The 19,142-nt window shown below is 36.1% G+C and overlaps 1 protein-coding gene across 1 annotated transcript; it reads left to right on the forward strand.

Annotated features, from left to right (window-relative positions):
- Nucleotides 1-6,552: 6,552 nt before the first annotated feature.
- LOC127966051 (nuclear receptor subfamily 2 group F member 1-B) lies at nt 6,553-11,024 on the forward strand. The gene is made up of 3 exons (XM_052566871.1): nt 6,553-7,404; nt 8,028-8,555; nt 10,181-11,024. Exons 1-3 carry the CDS (start codon nt 6,999-7,001, stop codon nt 10,453-10,455), a joined length of 1,209 nt encoding a protein of 402 aa, XP_052422831.1. The 5' UTR covers nt 6,553-6,998; the 3' UTR covers nt 10,456-11,024.
- Nucleotides 11,025-19,142: the final 8,118 nt, after the last annotated feature.

Here is a 19,142-nt window from a genome sequence, read left to right on the forward strand (position 1 = left end):
GCTCGGGCTCTGACTCTGCTTTAATACCTCCGTTTGGTGGAAAAACAACCGGACTGCGCATGCGCAATCGATAAGAGCGCTGCTGCTCCCTTCTTCCGCCTTCCTATGCTTCAGTATCTGTTGTATTGTTTAAAAGCAGCCCGTCTTCACAGACTTGTACATCCAAGTGTATTACTAATAAACTGATGACTGCCTTATAGTAGGCTATTCCTACCTTTATACAGCCTATGATGCCTACATTATGATAGGATGAAAAAAACAAAACAAAGTGAATAAGGTGTCACAGTGAAACAAAAGAAAGTGGAAGGAAATAGAAAACAAACCGACTTGAAACCAAATTTACAATTGTTCATGCGTCGTTGACATCTAACACAGAAGTGAAACTATGCTTAGTTAAATCTGAATGTACTCGCATGCATGAAATAACTCATTAGACTTTATAAAAACGATTTTTTTTAGACTGATTTAGCAAGCTTAAAGAGCTAAGGTAATTTTTTAAAATGTTGATTATTTTTTATAGATGACTGCATTTAATTGGTGTTTTGTTAAATCTCATCACTTAATTAGTTATCCCGTGGCTCTTCACTGACACCTACCTGATGAAGGTGGTTACTGCACAATACAACTTCTTAATGGCACACTTCATTTAAACGGATGTCTACAAACAGAAAGCCAACTTTCGCTTCAGACTTTGAAAGAACAGGCTAAATCTTATGTACTTTAATATTTCGCATAATGTACTATACAAGTAGTATAATGTAAATTGTATTCTTTTGTAAGTTGCTTTTGTAAGTATGCAAAATGTATAAATGTAAATTATATTGTAAGAAAAAGAAGAGAAAATATTGAAGCTGAACTATCTGACTATGTGAAACTTTTTGTTTAATTATATTTTGTATTATGTTTGTAAATACTACAAAACACTTCAGCTGAAAACAAAAGAAGATTTTTATTTTAGTATTATTTACATAGGCCTAGTATTATATAATTTGTTTATATATACACTAAAAAAATGAATCATGGATCTTGTAATTTTCATACAAAAAATAAGGTTATAATTAAAAAAATAATAATGTGTGGATTTCATTTAAGAAATTGTGATTCAGTGTTGTAATTATTTTAGGAGATTTCACATGATTTATATAAGTAAATTCCATTAAAAAATCAACACTGAAAAACTATTCAAAAATATTATATGTAATATTGTTACCTGTTAAGGTATATTTTTAGCCATAGCCAAAAAAAAAAAAAAAAAAAAACCTTGTATGGGTCAAAATTATTGATTTTTCTTTTATGCCAAAATCATTAGGATATTAAATAAAGATCATGTTCCATTAAGATATTTGGTAAATTTCCTACCCTATATATCAAAACTTAATTTTTGATCAGTAATATGCCTTGTTAAGAATTAATTTGGACAATTTTAAAGGTGATTTCAGCACCCTCAGATTCCAGATTTTCAAATAGTTGTATCTCGGGCAAATATTGTCCGATCCTAACAAACCATTATTGAAAGCTTGTTTATTCAGCTTATTTATTAAGACTGGTTTTGTGGTCCAGGGTCACACACACACAGACGCACGCACGCACACACACACACACACACACACACACACACACACACACACACACACACATATATATATGTATGTATGCACCAAAGAATATTTTTTAAAGCATTTTTATTAGTTTTGCATTACACAATGAACACAAAACAATAATAAAAGTATAATAAATAATAATACAATAATAGTCAATAAATAAATAACGAAAGAAAAGCACACTTTGAAGGTACACATTTAGGGCATAAGCAGTTTCAGCTGAACATTAAACAAGCACTCAATAGTGGGTATGCAGCATTCTAATTATTACATTGCTGGTGAGGGTCAACATTACACTGGGCTTAGAAATGGTCTAGAAATGGTTACCATATACTGTAAAACTGATCAATACCCATAACTCCATACCAGACTCTTTTTTCTATTTGCTATATTCCAGTAACATAAGTCAACTTCATCTTAAACTGAGGAACCATGTCCGATCTCCACACCCTTAGAATGACAATCATTCCATCAATAATGGCATTTTGTACAGAGACACTGTGGTCCAACAGAATATCCTTATAACGTGATTTCTGAATCAGGTGGAAAAACACAACCATACATGTTATACATACAATGACCAATTCTATAATCTAAAATACACTTTTCTTTGAACATGAAAATTCCAATATAAAAGTCCATATTATTAGGTAAATACTCAACAGCAGATGGCAGCAAAGCTCTATTCAGACCCATGAACTTAATACTATTTAAAATTACCAACATAAATTTGAGCACACCTGTCACAGACTAAAAGTAATGATGATACATTTAAGTTATTCTCAACTATTGCATGGTCTCTGGAGGTGTAATATGGACAATACATATGTCATTTTCAAAGACAGTTTTTTAATTCTCCCATATTTTACAGCACAAACTCCATCAATCAGATACAAAAGGTAAAACATACATGCTTTTGCAAAGAAATCTGGTGCACAAAACCCCATTGGTTTACGAGAATATAGAACAATTATGGAACAATTTTGTCAAGTAATTGATTCTGTTCAGATCAATTCTCATTGGATGACCATTATAGCTCAAGACAAAGACCCTTTCAGGCAAAGTCCTGTCACACTAAAACAATGGCCATGACTGAGATGATGGATCCATTTCTACCTTTCCCACTCTTCGTTTTATGTAATTCACCGAATGATCTTATCAATTCCATCCTCCAGAGCGGGGACAGGTCTGCTCTCTCCGGGTCAGAGGTCACCGTCAGAGTGCAAAGGTCAAATTTAGTATTTAAATTGAAGACCATACGAAACGCTGATGGATGCGGTTAGCTTTTATCATAATATCATTACACTGTTGGCTCTTAAATGATTGAAAGATATATCTAATTATAGTTTAAACTTACTAATGTAGATGAATGAAGATTTTACAAATCTACAGCACTTATACTTTTACCAATATATTTTTAATCTATATCACCAATTTATTTTAGAACTTTTAATTTATAATAATTAATTTACTTGTTTTTTAGCAGTAGGTTTAGCAGTAGGTTTAATGCCTTGCCAAAACCGGTATAATGTGTGTGTGTGTGTGTAAGAGCCATGATGTAATGTGAAGTCTCAAGTCTTTCCCACACTTGGAGAGGGATCCCTGACAGCCTGGGAAACTAAAAGCTTCCATCTGTTCAACAGGTCAACAGAGGGTCCTGTGACCTTTGACACAGATTTGTCCCCCAGTAAACATGAAGGACCAAGCTGTTGACAGAGTGGTAAATGATACAGACCAGTTCTGTGTAATCTCATCTGACTCAGACTCATCCGATATTCTGTTGACAGGTCGTACATCTAATTTGTCAACAAATAACTACAAATTATTTGGTAGTTACACAACATTTCTCCTCCATTAAAAGTGATTTATTAAACATTGTTTTTAAACTACTTCAGGTTGGAATGTTCATGGCTTCACAATGCCCAACGTTAACTTTTCACACTGTGCTTAACTGTGCTTTTCACACTTGAAATAGTTAACCCTGGGTTAATCTAAACCTGTGTTATCTTGAATCAATTCCTAAACCATGGTTTAACGTTCTTATTTGCATATTTGCGGTGTCAGTGCCATGACTGGACGAACATTGCAGAACGTGATCTTTGTATTATATAGAGTAGGATATATACTTTGTATTCTATAACATGTGAAAGTACCTTTACCCGGCTTTAAAAGTGGGGTTTAGAATGAGGATAAGCCCTTTCATTCCGGTGGAAGAAGAAAATGTTTTGCTCTTTCATTTACAGAACGTAAAATCCGATAAAACTTGATAATAGTCTAGAATATATAATTACCTATAATAATATCTTTATATAAACAGGTCTCGTGCTGCATTCATCCAATCGGTGATGCAGACACTGCAAATATGCAAATGAGAATGTTAACCCAGGGTTTAGGAATGTACAGTGTGAATCCCAAACGTGAAAACCCAGGATAAAATTTTAACCCCTGGTAAGGTATGAGCAGTGTGTGACGTGAAGCAATTAACCCAGGTCTAAACTTACCCAGGTTTAGAATAATAGGGTATATGTCGAATCATAACATCTGCTTATCAGACGTGTTAACAGCTGTATCAATTTATAGGGATATCCTAAAAAAAAAAAAAAAATGAATCAATCTGTACATGTGATAGACATAAGTGATTCTCATATTTGGTATCATCTTGACGATAACAGCTCCATAATTAAAGCTGCTGGAATTTTGGCGCTCTAGCGCTTCAAAACAGAACTGCGTGCGTCCTGCGGAAGAACATTTTAGCCGGAGCTACTTCTCTCTGTTTATGTCTATGGCGAATCACTCGGGTACTGATCTACTCCGCAGCTAATATAAACACTTATTATAGGTGTAACGTAGTAATTCAGGACTGGAAAAATGGATGTATGGTGTATTCGCTTATTATATACATTTTGTACATCTTGAACACTATAAGTTGCGGACTGCAGCTTTAACAAAACCACATATGAAAGTCCTGAACCAAAATCTGCACAGCCTGTTTTACAGAATAAAGAGGTTTGCTGAGCTTACCTATTACACATAACTATTTTTAAACCTTTTACTGTGTTTAATGGTGGTGTGTTGAGGGCTTAACACTATGGAAACTTGATTCCTTTAAAAGGCAGCCAAGGACACCTCATATGGAGACAATCAATATACTTAGATATACTGATCACATGGATACCTGAATCTCAAATCTTAAGAAGATAATAAATTATTTATTTTCCAATAATCATACTAAGTACCTGTTACACACAGTCTTTATTCAACACTAATTAATATTTCACAATCAGTCAAGGCTATCAGAAATAAATGAGTTACATCTTGGAATGTGACATACAGATCAAGGGCTGTATAATGGAGGCCCTGAATTGCTTTATATCATCCAGGTGTGCTCTCACACCTGCAGATGTGCTGGAGTAAATTTAGTCGTTCAGAGATCTAGGTGCATGCATTTGGCTTCCAAATAGCTCAGTCCGTCCAGAGGTCATGAAGGTCACACATGTGCATGTGAAATGCGATGACCTTTGACACCACCCACTGCCCCTGAGCCTCTGTGGCCCTTTTGTTACATAAAGTGCCAGCGCTGGTGTCGACTGCTGCGATTTATGCACCTGGTATTTGCCTGGAATCACTGAACAGTGTGTTATATTATTATATTATATTATATGTGATATTTATAAATATATATTTATAAATAGTTATATAGATATTCCTGGCAGAATGAAGAAAAATTAAGATAATAATGTTTAAAAATTGTAGCACATTGTTTTTGAAGTAGTGACCCTTCTTTTGACCTCTGACCCTGAGCTTTGTCCTTGTCTTTGCTCATTGTATCGCTTTGACCCTTTAACCTGCGGCTCCTACAACCTGTTCACAAACGTGCCACCGATCACGTGACTCTGCTCCATCCAGGGCCTTGAGGTTCACCAGCGACTCAAAGCAAAACGTTGACCCTTGAACTCACTGAATTATGCATGAGAAGAATAGTTGCTGCTGGAAGTGCAATCACTATTATTAATATTATCTTTGGACTATAGCTGCTCTTGGTTGTTTATATTTAAAGCAAGACACTACAGGTGAATTGGATAACACTTTTACACTAATAGATCAATGTCCCTTTTTGATTAATCACGTGAATTAAGACCTAAAATGTTATGTTTAAATATGCGAATTGGACACGATCTAATTAAATATGCGCTAATTTGCATACATACATCAAAATTCTTGTTTAATTTTGTTTTCATATTGTTTTGCACAGAGGGGGTTTGGGATCTCTCTTTTTATCACTCCATAAATAAGAAAAACTCTCAGAAAGCAAATATAAACTTTTATCATATTATTCTTATTATTTCAGCATATTATTATTAGTAATAACATGTCAACCCCCTTTGTAAAATCCTTCAGAGTATATGGAAAATAATAGCCTAAAATATCAAAATTGACTAGTTCCTGAAAATTTATATATATATATATATATATATATATATATATATATATATATATATATATATATATATATATATATATATATATATGTATGTATGTATATATGTATAAAATACAATAAATACTAAATATATAATTTTTCTATTCACACTAGGTGGCAGTCCTTCCATTTTTCTACACTCGTGAGCATCAGATTAAATATTCTGTAGACTACTTATCAATTGTAAAAATGCTAAACGATCTACACTGATTATTAGATTGGAGAATGAATTCAATACAGATAGAGTGAGGATAAAAATCATAACCTATTCTACCTTTTGAATAGCTAAAATGTTATATCCTATACATGTCCAATATAAGAAAATATACAAACGCTTAAAAGCCTCAGTGTTTGTTAAAAGTGACTTGAAGCACATAATTGCATCCAGCCGCTTTTGGAAGGATGTGAGCTAAATGGCCAATCAAACAGAGCTTCCGAGCTTAAAGGAGCCGCCCACTTCTGTGCTTTAATACCTGACGGGGTCCATAATACAGACCATTCAATAGACCACCGCTGAAGCGCAAATAAGATCAAGTGAAGGTGTGGTCATTTGGATCAGCATCATGCCAAAGTTGAGTCCGTTCAGCTCTGTTCTCACGGATACTTAAATTTGAAGTCTTCCATTCATGCTCATGTCAGTCATGCCAACAGAAGGCTACGTTACGCCGCGTTTTTGCTCTCCTCGGATCTGATTCATTTGGGGTTTCCGATTGTCCCTTTTACGCACGAAGACACCTCCAGCACGGAGTTCCGGCGCGACTGTCCAATCTGGCTGTCTGATCTTGTTGGACACATATCTCCAGTCTCACCGATGCGCTTTCCATATCACCCGGCTCTTCTGCATGGATAAAACACGACCGGCCTTCTTCATCTTGAATAATTCTGGAGAAGACGAGTAAAAGGTTCGCAGTGCAGCCATGGCCATGGTGGTGAGCGTGTGGAGAGATCCGCAGGAGGAACTGACACCGGCGGGATCTCTGGATGATCAGAGCGGAACGGGGGGAGACCACCAGCATCACCACCGCCTGAACGCAGCCGCGCGCTCTCCAAACACCGGACTGCCTTCCGCGGAGGATAAAGGACAGAACTCGGCGCAGAACCAGCAGCACATTGAATGCGTGGTTTGCGGGGATAAATCCAGCGGGAAGCACTACGGACAGTTCACCTGTGAGGGATGCAAAAGTTTCTTCAAGCGGAGCGTTCGGCGGAACTTAACGTACACGTGCCGTGCCAACAGAAGCTGCCCGGTGGACCAGCACCACAGGAACCAGTGCCAGTACTGCCGCATGAAGAAATGCCTGAAAGTGGGCATGAGACGCGAAGGTGAGTGCGCAGTGCATTCTTCTTTTGTAGCCCAGATAAAAAATAAAATAAAATAAAAATAAGTAGAAAGAAAAAAAACAAAGATAAATTGGCCAAATTTAATAATACAAATAAAGAGATCTATTTTTTTTTACATTCATATTACAAATTATTATAACACAACATTAATAAACTTGTAAATAGCCGTAATGCTGTACAGCTTGTAGCTCAAGACCAAAAGCAATTTAATTAAAGGATTTTGCTTCTAAACATAAAAATATCTTAAACACATTTACAAATTATTCTTCGTGTTATAATGTAACCTTTTAAGTACAAAGCAACTTTTAAGCAGGTATATGAACTAAAGAATGCTTAACAGATTTGACTTCATATTAATATATAATATGTAAAGTGTAAAATGCATCAAATATTAAGAGCATTACAGAGTATAGTTCCTTACAATATATTGTTCTCATATTCTAGATTGATTGCACTTGCAGATAAGTGTGTAAACAGTGTGTTTTAGATAGATAGATAGATGTGTCTTTTTTCTGAGTCAAGCCTACATACTGAAAGTTTATTCACGTTAACATTACGTGTTATTTCTATGCACATTTCTTCTCCATCTAATTCTGTTTTGACAGCGGTTCAGCGAGGAAGAATGCCGCCAAATCAGCCGAACCCGAGCCATTACGCGCTGACCAACGGAGACCCGCTGAGTGGCCAATGCTACCTGTCCGGATACATATCCCTCCTGCTTCGGGCCGAGCCTTATCCAGCCTCCAGATACGGAAACCAGTGCATGCAGTCGGGGAACATCATGGGCATTGAGAACATCTGCGAGCTGGCGGCCCGTTTGCTCTTCAGTGCGGTTGAATGGGCGAGGAACATCCCTTTCTTTCCTGATCTCCAAATCACGGATCAGGTGTCTCTCCTCAGACTCACCTGGAGTGAACTTTTCGTGCTGAACGCCGCGCAGAGCTCCATGCCTCTCCACGTGGCTCCTCTCCTCGCCGCCGCCGGACTTCACGCGTCTCCGATGTCCGCGGACCGAGTCGTGGCCTTCATGGATCATATCCGATTCTTCCAGGAGCAGGTGGAGAAACTGAAGGCCCTGCAGGTGGACTCCGCCGAATACAGCTGTGCCAAAGCAATAGTGCTGTTCACATCAGGTGGGCCCGAATCAAGAGCAAGTAAACTTATTGTACAGTTTAATGAGATTGTCTATAGAATAATCCTATTTGTTCCGCGAAGTTTGTTTCAAATAATGGACCGTCAATCTGTCAAAAGTAGCCTACCATCTGCACACAATCAGATTAAAGGCGTGGTTGTTTAAAAATAATGTTAGTTCGACAATGTACAATTTTGAATAATAATATAAAACAAAAAATATTAAATCAACATTAAGCTGCTCAGTAATAAAAGTTCAAATAGATCTTGTTTTACAAATTAACTACACATAGGTTACCATATTATATATTTAAGTAACTTTACTGTTTTAAGTTTCAATTATAGTTTTAAATTCAATTATAGAACCTTTTTTGGTTCTGACAATTAATTTGAAAAGCAGACCTACAAATATTTCATTCATAGTCCTTCAGAGTTGAACGTATAGCTATGTGAGCTTTTATAATTAAAAAAATTAAGCAAAATTCTGCCTATAATGGAAATTCGCATGTCACACAATCCCATCCTTCGTTAAGGCTTTAATCGTGTCAAGAAACAAAAAAAGGCAAAATCAAAAGGCCTTCTCAAACATATTTTTGAAAAGAATTAAACTGCGCGTTCATAACTTTTGAAAAACGTTTATGCAACATTCAAAGAACGTTTAGCAACCAACGTTCGTTTAAGGTTTTAAGCAAAGCGCGCTAAATAGAACCACGTTTGAGTTATCAAAGTTCGATAACAAGTTTTAAGAAGAGCGTTAAACAGAAATTCGCTTAGTCTGGGTGTTACTATGGCAACAGTATGCAGGTGATCGGAAAAACGCGGGCTTTTCGTTTCAGTTATAGGAATCATCAACAAAACAGATACAACCTAGTTTAACTTTTAATTTGTTATAAATTTACAGACTACAAAATATTCAACAAAAAAGATAAAACTGGGCCACAAGACCAGGTCAAAGATTGACCGAATGCGTCAAGAAAACACGCTAACGACAGAAAAATACACCCTTGAGAAGTCACATGCTGATATCAAACTTTTCAAAACCCTCCAAAAAGAGTTTTAGATATCCTAATCAGGCCTATCTACAGACTAGTTAAAAATATCGAGTGTTTAACATCACAGTTATTTTGAGTTTTAACTAGCCTACTCTCTAAGAAGTTTTATTAAACTTTCAAAATATAGCATATTCCATTCAAATAATGCAGCATTCAGAGCTTCGTTCTTTTCGTTAATTCGTTGTATCCATGCGTAGCCCGTTTAATAGTTTATTATGAGAAACATTAAGATAATACACTGAAATGCACACGGTAGCCTATATTCGTTTAACATGGCAAATGCTTTCTTGAATGAAAACATATTTGACAACAGACTTGGCTAATTTAGGTTAAGTCAAGCTACAAGCTACCTTAAGACAATTAGATTCTCAAATTAATTTATCCTGTGTTTATCTAAGAAAATAAATGAATACTAAAGCTTTATCTTACACTAGGCTACTATTTCTGTTTTTCTGAACCATGTTAAATATGTTTACTTTGCATACACTGAAGATTTAGCCTATGTAAACGTGTGTAACAGAGATGTTATTATTTTGAATGATGTTTTTTTAATGGCTAGATTTATTTGTATGCAGATGCATGCGGTCTTTCAGACATACCGCACATAGAAGGCCTTCAGGAGAAATCCCAGTGTGCTCTGGAGGAGTATGTGCGGATCCAGTACCCGAACCAGCCCACACGCTTCGGCAAGCTGCTGCTGAGGCTCCCCGCGCTCCGGATGGTGTCCTCCTCCGTCATAGAGCAGATTTTCTTCGTTCGACTGGTGGGTAAAACACCCATTGAGACGCTCATCAGGGATATGCTGCTATCTGGGAGCAGTTTCAACTGGCCCTACATGTCCATTCAATGAGAGGAAGATGGAGATGGGGACATTTGGTGAGAATATAAAGACATAAAAAGCTAAACAGTCACGGGTGATCCATAAACTCTCTCTCAATGTCGGTTCGTGAACATGTGAAGATATCTTTACTTTCTTTCTCCTGATCTTTTAACAGTCAGCCATGACATGTGCCATGAAAAGACTATATAAAATAACTTTCGATTCACTTATTCAACATTGTAATTGCTCCTGTTAAATGCAAAACGTCTTAATTTAGTTTTTTTTTTTTTTGAAGGAAGGAAGGAATATGCATTGACCCAAAATAACAGAAATAATTGGTGTTAGCCTACCTTAAAAACGTTCAGCATAAATACCACGTTTGTTTTAACTGAGAAGCGGAGACAATGGATTTAACAATTATTTATTTTGCTGTATTTATTTTACTGCTTGACAACTTCATGTTTCGAAACAATCAACCACAGCACTTACGGTTTTCCGAGGCTCGACAATGAATATTATTGATGTATTTTCCAACACTTTTCCCCGGTATAAAATATTACAAGTCAAACCTGTTTTTGTTTTGTTTTGTTTTGTTTTGTTTTTTTGGGGGCTGCCAGGGTGGGCGAGGGGGACTCATGGATTTTCTGTAAGATGCAACATTTGATTAAACAATTGTCATTAATAATTAAGTGCGTAAATGTGCTTTTGTTTGTACTTTTGCTAATAAAGTTCATTTTCGTAAAGCTGCGGTCTCATCATGCTTGAAGCGCTTCCTTCTGTTTATTTCTGAAGAGACATTTTGTAGAAACTAATGCAAAGAGACTAAAAAAATAGTCCCTTAAGGTAAGAGACCGTTTTAGTTTTACTATTTAGCTTTAAATATTTACATAAAATGGATTATTTATTTAATTCACAGTTTAACACGCAAAGCAACACAATATGCAGTTTAGTTATGTTATAGCTATGTGTATTCATTCATTTTAATGCAGTCATGCATTGATTAAAATTAAGGTATTAAGAATAAATATATAGCCTATAGCTACATTTATAAAACATAAAATGTGTTAGAGGGACGATACATTTGAAATATAAGTTCGCAGTGTCATGTCTTGTAAGCCTATAAATAAAATGGCACTTTAAATAGGAAGCCTGACATATCTGGGCGAGTTTTGACTGATCATTTGGGCTGTAAAGGCGCATGTTGTAATATTATCTGATGATAACCTGGACAGGTGAGATGTGTTTTGTTCAGATGTGTCAGGAAAGCACTGTGATCTTATCACATCAGTCAGATCAGACTTCATAGAAGCCTGATTCATTTCGATTAGACTATAAAGTTTATGTCCTTTCTCGTTTGCTGGATTTCAATCTGTCATTCAATCGTTCATTTTCCAGAGAAAGACAATAAAGAAATTCCTTTTTATTTATGATGGTTTTGAAGTTTTACGTATAGCCTTTAATAAATGATATCGGAGTACTGGGCTATATTTGCAATACTGAACAGTGGTTTTCAAGCACTTTCTTTCAAATTAACATTTCCAGACGTGAAAATGATAACCCTAAAGTAAAAAGTTTTTTTTTTTTTTTTTAAACAAAAGCCCTGGTTCATCAGATACAAAATACGTAAAATGTAGCCTATAAATAAATGGTTTTAAATAGAAATTATTTCCCAAACCAAAAATAATTTGTCATCACTTAATATGGACTTAATTAGGCTTCATTTATAATTTCTCGATTAAATTTAAAAGGATTTTTGCATTCTGACCTTTATGACCGCTCTAATTGTTAGGCACGTCTGTCATTCCAATGATTATATCGAGTATACAAATACGCATGCGCGAAAAGCACCAATTTCAAGAAACTCGTTTTTTTAGACTTTCAAATCCTTGTATTACTTGAACATAGCACAACTATTTGGAATTTCTCATTGTTCTTTCTCTAAAACATGCTACAAAATCAGTTTTTTTAATCCAGTTGTGAGTTTCTATCTTATTTAAAGCTTTTTACTTTACTGTTATCTCTGTGTGGATTTAACCTGGGAACAAAATTGTCTTCCGAATTGAGCTAAACCTCACAAAACCTCTTTTTGGAGACAACTTTCTAAAAAACATCCTTTCTGTAAGTAAGGCTTCACATAGCTAAAAACAACAGAACTCTATGGCATCTCTAGTTATGCAGTGTGTTTTCATTGTGGAGTCTGACAGCCAGAGTGAACTCAGTGACCCCACACTTCTCTCATCATGTGCGGGTCTCCTCCTGAGCTGAGGTGTATCACGAACTCGTGGCATCTCAGATGAATTGCTGACACCGTGCCTGGGTTAGCCATGACCCCGGTGGTGCCTGGGGATCCATGAGGAGAACTGGAGCTCAGAATAAAGCACAGGCTCGTCCACAGGGGGATTCCTGATGGCCACGAGGAGGGTCTTTGTTGGACGTTGGTATCATAGGATACGTGCTCGGATCAAGGGTACAGCTGTTAGAGGAAACTCTGTCCAAGCTGCTAGTGTGGGAATGCACACATAGACACTTGTGAGGAAAATAGTGCTAAGAAAGCTATTTATTATGCCTGGAAATATAGATAAAAAAGTAACTGAAAGAAAGGTCAGGTGGGCTTGAAATATGGCCGGCCCTAATGAAGGCCTTCCTGTAATGGACAGCATTATAGTCTTACTGGTCTTAGTTGGATTATCAAGCTTTAAAGACGCTGCATACCCAGAAAGGACGATTATAGCACAATCTGGAGATGGGAGTGCTGTCTACCTGAATCAAGTTAACACAACATGTCACCTATAGGGTCTTGGATCCTTGGTAATGGACAATAGGCTTTCTGGAATGCAAATGGAGGGGAATTCCAAATCCTGGTTTAAGACTTTAATGCAGTCTCTATTATATTCCTTGTCTCAGCTCAATTAGCTCACTTGCATCCAGGTACAATACTGTAAGTGGATTTGAACAACACAGCCAGTTGTCATCTATAATAATGGCTTTTAAATTCCAGCTCAATTCCAGAATTTCTGTGTGAAGCAGCAAAACAGTTTTTAACATTAATGATGATAAGAAATGTTTCTTCAGCAGGTTTCTGAAGGATTCGTGATGCTGAAAATTCAGCTTCAAACCCGCAAAATAAATTAGATTTAAAAATATATTCAAATAAAAAGCATTCTTTTTAAATTGTAATGTTATTTCACATTATTACAGTTTTTACTGTAAGTAAATTCAGGCTTGGTGAGCAAAAGAGATATCTTTCAAAAAAAAAAAAAAAAAAAAAAAAACCTATATACCCCAAATGTTCTGAATGGTGGTGTGAATATATACAATCATTTATATAAAATTTGAACTACAATTTAGGAAATTTCCTGTCATTCCAGCTGAATGTCCTATGTGTTGTGGCTAATTCAACTTATATTCTTACAATCATCTTATTTTAAAATCCTGAACTTAACAAGCAAGCTTTGATCAACAAGGTTAATTTGTCTTTGTCTCTCAGACGATCAGAGCTGGTATCTGCTCTTTTGTTGCTCGCTGATGATCAGACATGGTCTGTTCTTCTCCCAGTCAATTACGGCCTGCTGGTGTAATTGCAGAGCACTTTACTGTCTGGCCCATTATCAGCCTTTGTTCCTTTGCAACCTGGCCTGAACCGTTTGATACAGGTTTTTAATTGTCCAAGCGGTCTATTCAAACATAATCAGTTTTACAAGAAGTTGCACACGTGAATATATACAGAACTGGGGCTAAGATTTTTGAAAGTTGTATACTAACAGAATATGTACAAACATGCATTTAAAACATGCATGGATAGTGTATGAATTCTAATTCAAATTTGGAAATATTCAAAAATAGCAATTTTTGAATTCTGCAACTTAAAAAAAAAAAAATGAATATGCCACTGATTTCTAAGTTGTATAATATAATATAATATAATTAATTTAAACATATGCATATGCAAAAATAATGTTCTGCATTTTAAAATGACAGTGACCAGTGAGTCATTCTTAATATGCAGCACCTTTTAAAATCTTTAAATTAAAAATTGTAATGAATATTATTGTGTTTAAACTAAAGTGAACAAACTTTCAGAACTCACAAAATGTCAAATGTCACGCTTCCTAAAGCTCCTTCTGTTGATTTGTCACTTCCTGCGAAATGATATCATAAAGGTTTTGTTAGTTATGTGATTTTACAACTAAACAGCTTAAAATCCAAATAAAAAAAATAAACATTATTCCCATATTTAACTCATAGAATTGATGTCATAAATGATGTCATAAAGGCTTTTGTTAGTTTAGTGATTTAACAATACACTAAACATGTAAATTCCAGATAATTAATATTAAGATTATTATAAATTCCCTTGTCATTTGTCATGTAACATGAAGCTTACATAATAGAATGCTGCTATTGTGTATGTAACCATCTGTGAATTATTCATTTGCCAAACGACTGTAATATTCTGCAGATCTCTGCCAGTTATGTAGAGAATTGGGGTGAGCTGATCTTTGGCGCCTACGCTCTATTGCTACGAATCGGCAGTATTGCTCCACGTTCTCGTTGGTTTGTTGGCATGTGGGTGATTTCATGCACAAGAAAAGCTGTCCGCAAATTCCTCCAAGTAGAAAAATGCGCAGTTGCTGCCAGAGATAGATTACCAAAAATCACATCGTATTTGATGCAAATCTAACTCGACTAAATCAGATTTTAAAAGTCATAACTATTTGTGTTTTCTCAAGTAATACAATTGCAAAATTCCACTATAAAAGCATCTTCTTTTATTTTAGCAAGTCATCGCTCACCACTGTTAATACTGTGTATTACTATTAAACACTGCACCCTGGTAATAAGTGTTGATAGAAAGCACTCTCTAAAGACTAGAGTAATCCTCCTAATGAAGTAAACATGGATTTCCCCGTAATGCCCACCGTATTGCACATGAACATCGTCCCTAATCCGCTCCAGACGGCCTGAGGATGACATGTGTTCCTATGGACCAATCATTCCAAGCACAAGAACAGTCACAGTGAATTAGCTTCTAATTAGGGTTTCAACAAACTCCATATAGAGTCTCTATGAACTACACTTCAGGTACATTTGGTCACTTTTGAAATCAATGGTAAACAGCTCAATTCAACTGAAGAGTCTACAAATGTATGTCACTTCAAAATCAGCGTGTTTTAAAAGATGGTGTAGAGTATATAATATTAAGGTAAGTGTGTTGTTGGGGTCATTGCAGGGTCATCATATCACCCCCCCCCCCATCTAACGCAGTCTTGTGCGGTCTACAACTTTTTAGACAACAGCTTGTCGACAGCCCACTCATTAGTGTCTCAGACACACACACACACACACACACACACACACACACACACACACACACACGTGCACACATCAACTCCAACTGGCACCACCGAGAAGGGTGATGATAGTGTACTGTTCAAATTTGCTTTTGATTTAATTATGATTCTCAATCTAAGCTGCAATCTGTCCTCATTATCACTTCATATTTAATACGTTAGTATTACATTTTATTCCAACACATGACAAATACACATTCAAATCATCATAGCACCTCTTTTTTGACAACAATTAATTCCGAAAAACAAAGATCATGAAGTTTTTGGCAAACTTTTATAATGGACATTTCACATTCACCTTTTCTGCTTCTCAGCACGGATATGTCTTAATCCATTTTATGCTTCTTTGAAGTCGAATCTCTTTCTAATTAAGGAAGCACTGGCCTTCAGAAGACCTCATTCTGAAGTCATGCGCTATCTTCTGTGCGGCTTGACTGGGAAATACATTGGGAGTGATGCAGTTCTCTTTTTTCTTAGAAATAAAGCTGTTTATGGTAGCAGTGCAACCACCACAAAGTGTGAATTTATACCAATGTGAACACAAGTTGTGGGATGACAAAAGATTGAGGAGACATTTAGATTCTCAAGAGACAACATCCATGATGCATTTAAAAAAAATGCATGATCCAACCAGTTTGTTTAGAATAGTTAATTTAGATTTTGCCACAAAAAGCAAAATCTTAAGGTTACCTTTGAGAAGCCTATTGAAGTCCCACCAATTTTTATTCTCTAGTTCTCAAGTAAACTATCATGTTCTGATCTATCTAAGAAGAATAAAATATTATTTCAGTCTCTCTACTTCAAAAATTCACATTTAATTCAATGTGTTAATTTCTGTTCCTTTGTAATCAATTGTGAAATTTAGTAGTGATATCTAGTGAAAATTGTTTCTATACCAAGAATCCAAGTCTTGTACTGGATATTGGTGTATTATTATGAAGTATTTACTTTGTAGTAATATTACACATTATATTATATGCAATTATTGCATAATCTAAGGTGTACTGACATTTTCTAATACATCAGATATTTTTCAGTGGTTTATTCAAATCAGTGTTTTGATTTCCTGGGTTTTTTAAAAGCCCAGATCAAAGTGTTCCAGCTGGGACTAACTGTAAATAGGCATCTCATGTAACAGCAACCTAATTTTTTTTTTTGTGGTGAAATCTAAATGAACTATAGTCTAAATTAAGTGAAACGCACTTAAAAATGGAACTACATTTGGGTTCACCAATGATTCAATAAAGAGTTTTTCACCAATCTGACCAATACAGGCAATCTGTAGGTAGAACATTAAGATTTGTTGCTCGTCAAAACATTCCTCGAATGCAAATGTCTGGAAGTCTGCACATGCTCTGTGCGGTCGAGCTAATTCTTTCACAGGGTGAGTATATTATGGAGTCTGCTCTCTGAATGAACCTGCGCTGTCTGTTCAGCCTCCAGGCTCTCTGAAATGGATTCTGTACGTCTGAAGCTGTCAGGCCACACGCTTGTCCTTGGGATAAAAAAGCAGGGGATTTTTATCCCTTTAAACCCACAGAGAGGTTATTATCAGAGCCTGTGCTGTTAATAGATCCGGCAGACACCTTCAGACCGATCCGCCTCATTTCCCGCTTGCCTTTTTGAAGCATCAGAAATGAAATATAATGTGATTTGATATGCGTTCTGCAACATCGGTCATGCAGGTACACCACTGATGTAATTCCCAGAGGAATGTTTTATATGTTTTATACAAAGTCAATATTATTTACTGTGTTAATACACATTTTCGGGCTTACTGTGAACGATTTATCAGTGCACGTTGGAGACAACTGATGATGAGGCATTAAATATATCTATGTGTGATTTGCTTTGTATGTGAGCGAGCTAAATGAACAGCGGTTGGTCTCTGTGTCGGAGCTGTCAGGGCTGAACTCCGTGTGCCAGTGTCTGTGGGAGAAGCAGCAGTTTTCATCACACTGAGGTGACGGCCCAGCCAGATCCATGGATCACTGCCAGAGGGTAACTTTGCCTTGGGCGATGCAAATGAAAGGCCCTCCAACAGATCACACATGAAGGAGACAATAAAGTCATGAGGTGCCACTGTGTGTGTTTGTGTGTGTGTCAATCCGCAAAAGACTTTGCAACACAAAATTCTCAGCAATGTTGCATTTATTTGATGAAAAATGATTTCTGAAGGATCATGCGACACTGAAGACTGGAGTAATGGCTACTAAAAATTCAGCTTTGCATCACAGAAATAAAGTCAATTATTCAATTGAATAATTTGTACTTTGACAAGCATCACTATAATTAATACATCTTGTTTTGTTATTTTAAAAGTGTCTTCTCACATCTTTCGTGCTCAAATTGCATGACCTGTTGAGAAGGGTGCAGTTCCTTTTCATTACGGACTTAGTTTTTGTGGATGATAAACCAGGTGAAAAGTCTAGCAGCCACAGAAAAAAAAATCCAGTAACCACCCAGAACACACTATAAACCATTCACAACAACATTTTGGTTGCACTTTATTTTACAGTACGTGTACTTACATGTACTTATAGTCTACTTACAGTATATTTATATAAGAAAGTTCTGGTAATACAAGGTAACTACATGGGGTAGGATTAGGTTTAGGGGTAGGTTCAGGGTTAGTACCTAGTTATTACATAGTTATTGTAATTATTATAATAAGTACATAGTATGTACATGAGGAACAGGACTGTAAAATAAAGTGCTACCAACATTTTAGCAAAGACCATTGGCTGAAACATAGTCACAGAGCAATGTTCAGATAGCTCCACAGAGTCACAGTAGAGACATAACCTGCCATATTTCTGTTAAAAATGTGAACAATTTTAAAATTCAAAATTTTTGGACTCAAAAACAAGTGGAGACTATACTGCATTAGAAAGTGAAATTAAACCATATATCACCATTCATGCACACATTCCATCATCATCTAAATACATATTCTACCAGGTTTACACACACACACACACACAAGCGACTTTAAAATAATGTCCTGAAGGACCACCTGTTGTCCATTATTGTGAAATATTTCTGAGGCATGAATCATAAGGGTGAGTAATTAATCACGAGCTGTCAGAACGGAGCGCAGGGGTCTCGTGGGAGGGTGAGGAGTCACATATGGGCAGATGGAGGTCAGAGTCACACCACACACGCCATCGACAGGTTAACATGAGAGAGAGCCAGCAAGTGTGAAGACAAAAGTAAAAACAGATGAGATGAGGGGAGGTGATAAATATGGGAAATAATGTTCGTTTTTAGTTTCTATGTATCTCTTTATTTATATTAATAAATTTATATTAATGCATTACATTATAAAATAAACTGTGTGTATATACTGTATGTATGTATGTATAT

The sequence above is a fragment of the Carassius gibelio genome, chromosome B10, assembly GCF_023724105.1.
Source record: "Carassius gibelio isolate Cgi1373 ecotype wild population from Czech Republic chromosome B10, carGib1.2-hapl.c, whole genome shotgun sequence".
NCBI classification, from domain to species: domain Eukaryota; kingdom Metazoa; phylum Chordata; class Actinopteri; order Cypriniformes; family Cyprinidae; genus Carassius; species Carassius gibelio.

What these genes read in the sequence shown, in the direction of transcription:
- LOC127966051 (XM_052566871.1), top strand. Translation starts at nt 6,999, where the DNA reads ATGGCCATGGTGGTGAGCGTGTGGAGAGATCCGCAGGAGGAACTGACA. An exon ending in AGTGGGCATGAGACGCGAAG is followed by an intron (nt 7,405 to 8,027) that starts GTGAGTGCGCAG and finishes CTGTTTTGACAG; the next exon opens with CGGTTCAGCGAGGAAGAATG. An exon ending in AATAGTGCTGTTCACATCAG is followed by an intron (nt 8,556 to 10,180) that starts GTGGGCCCGAAT and finishes ATTTGTATGCAG; the next exon opens with ATGCATGCGGTCTTTCAGAC.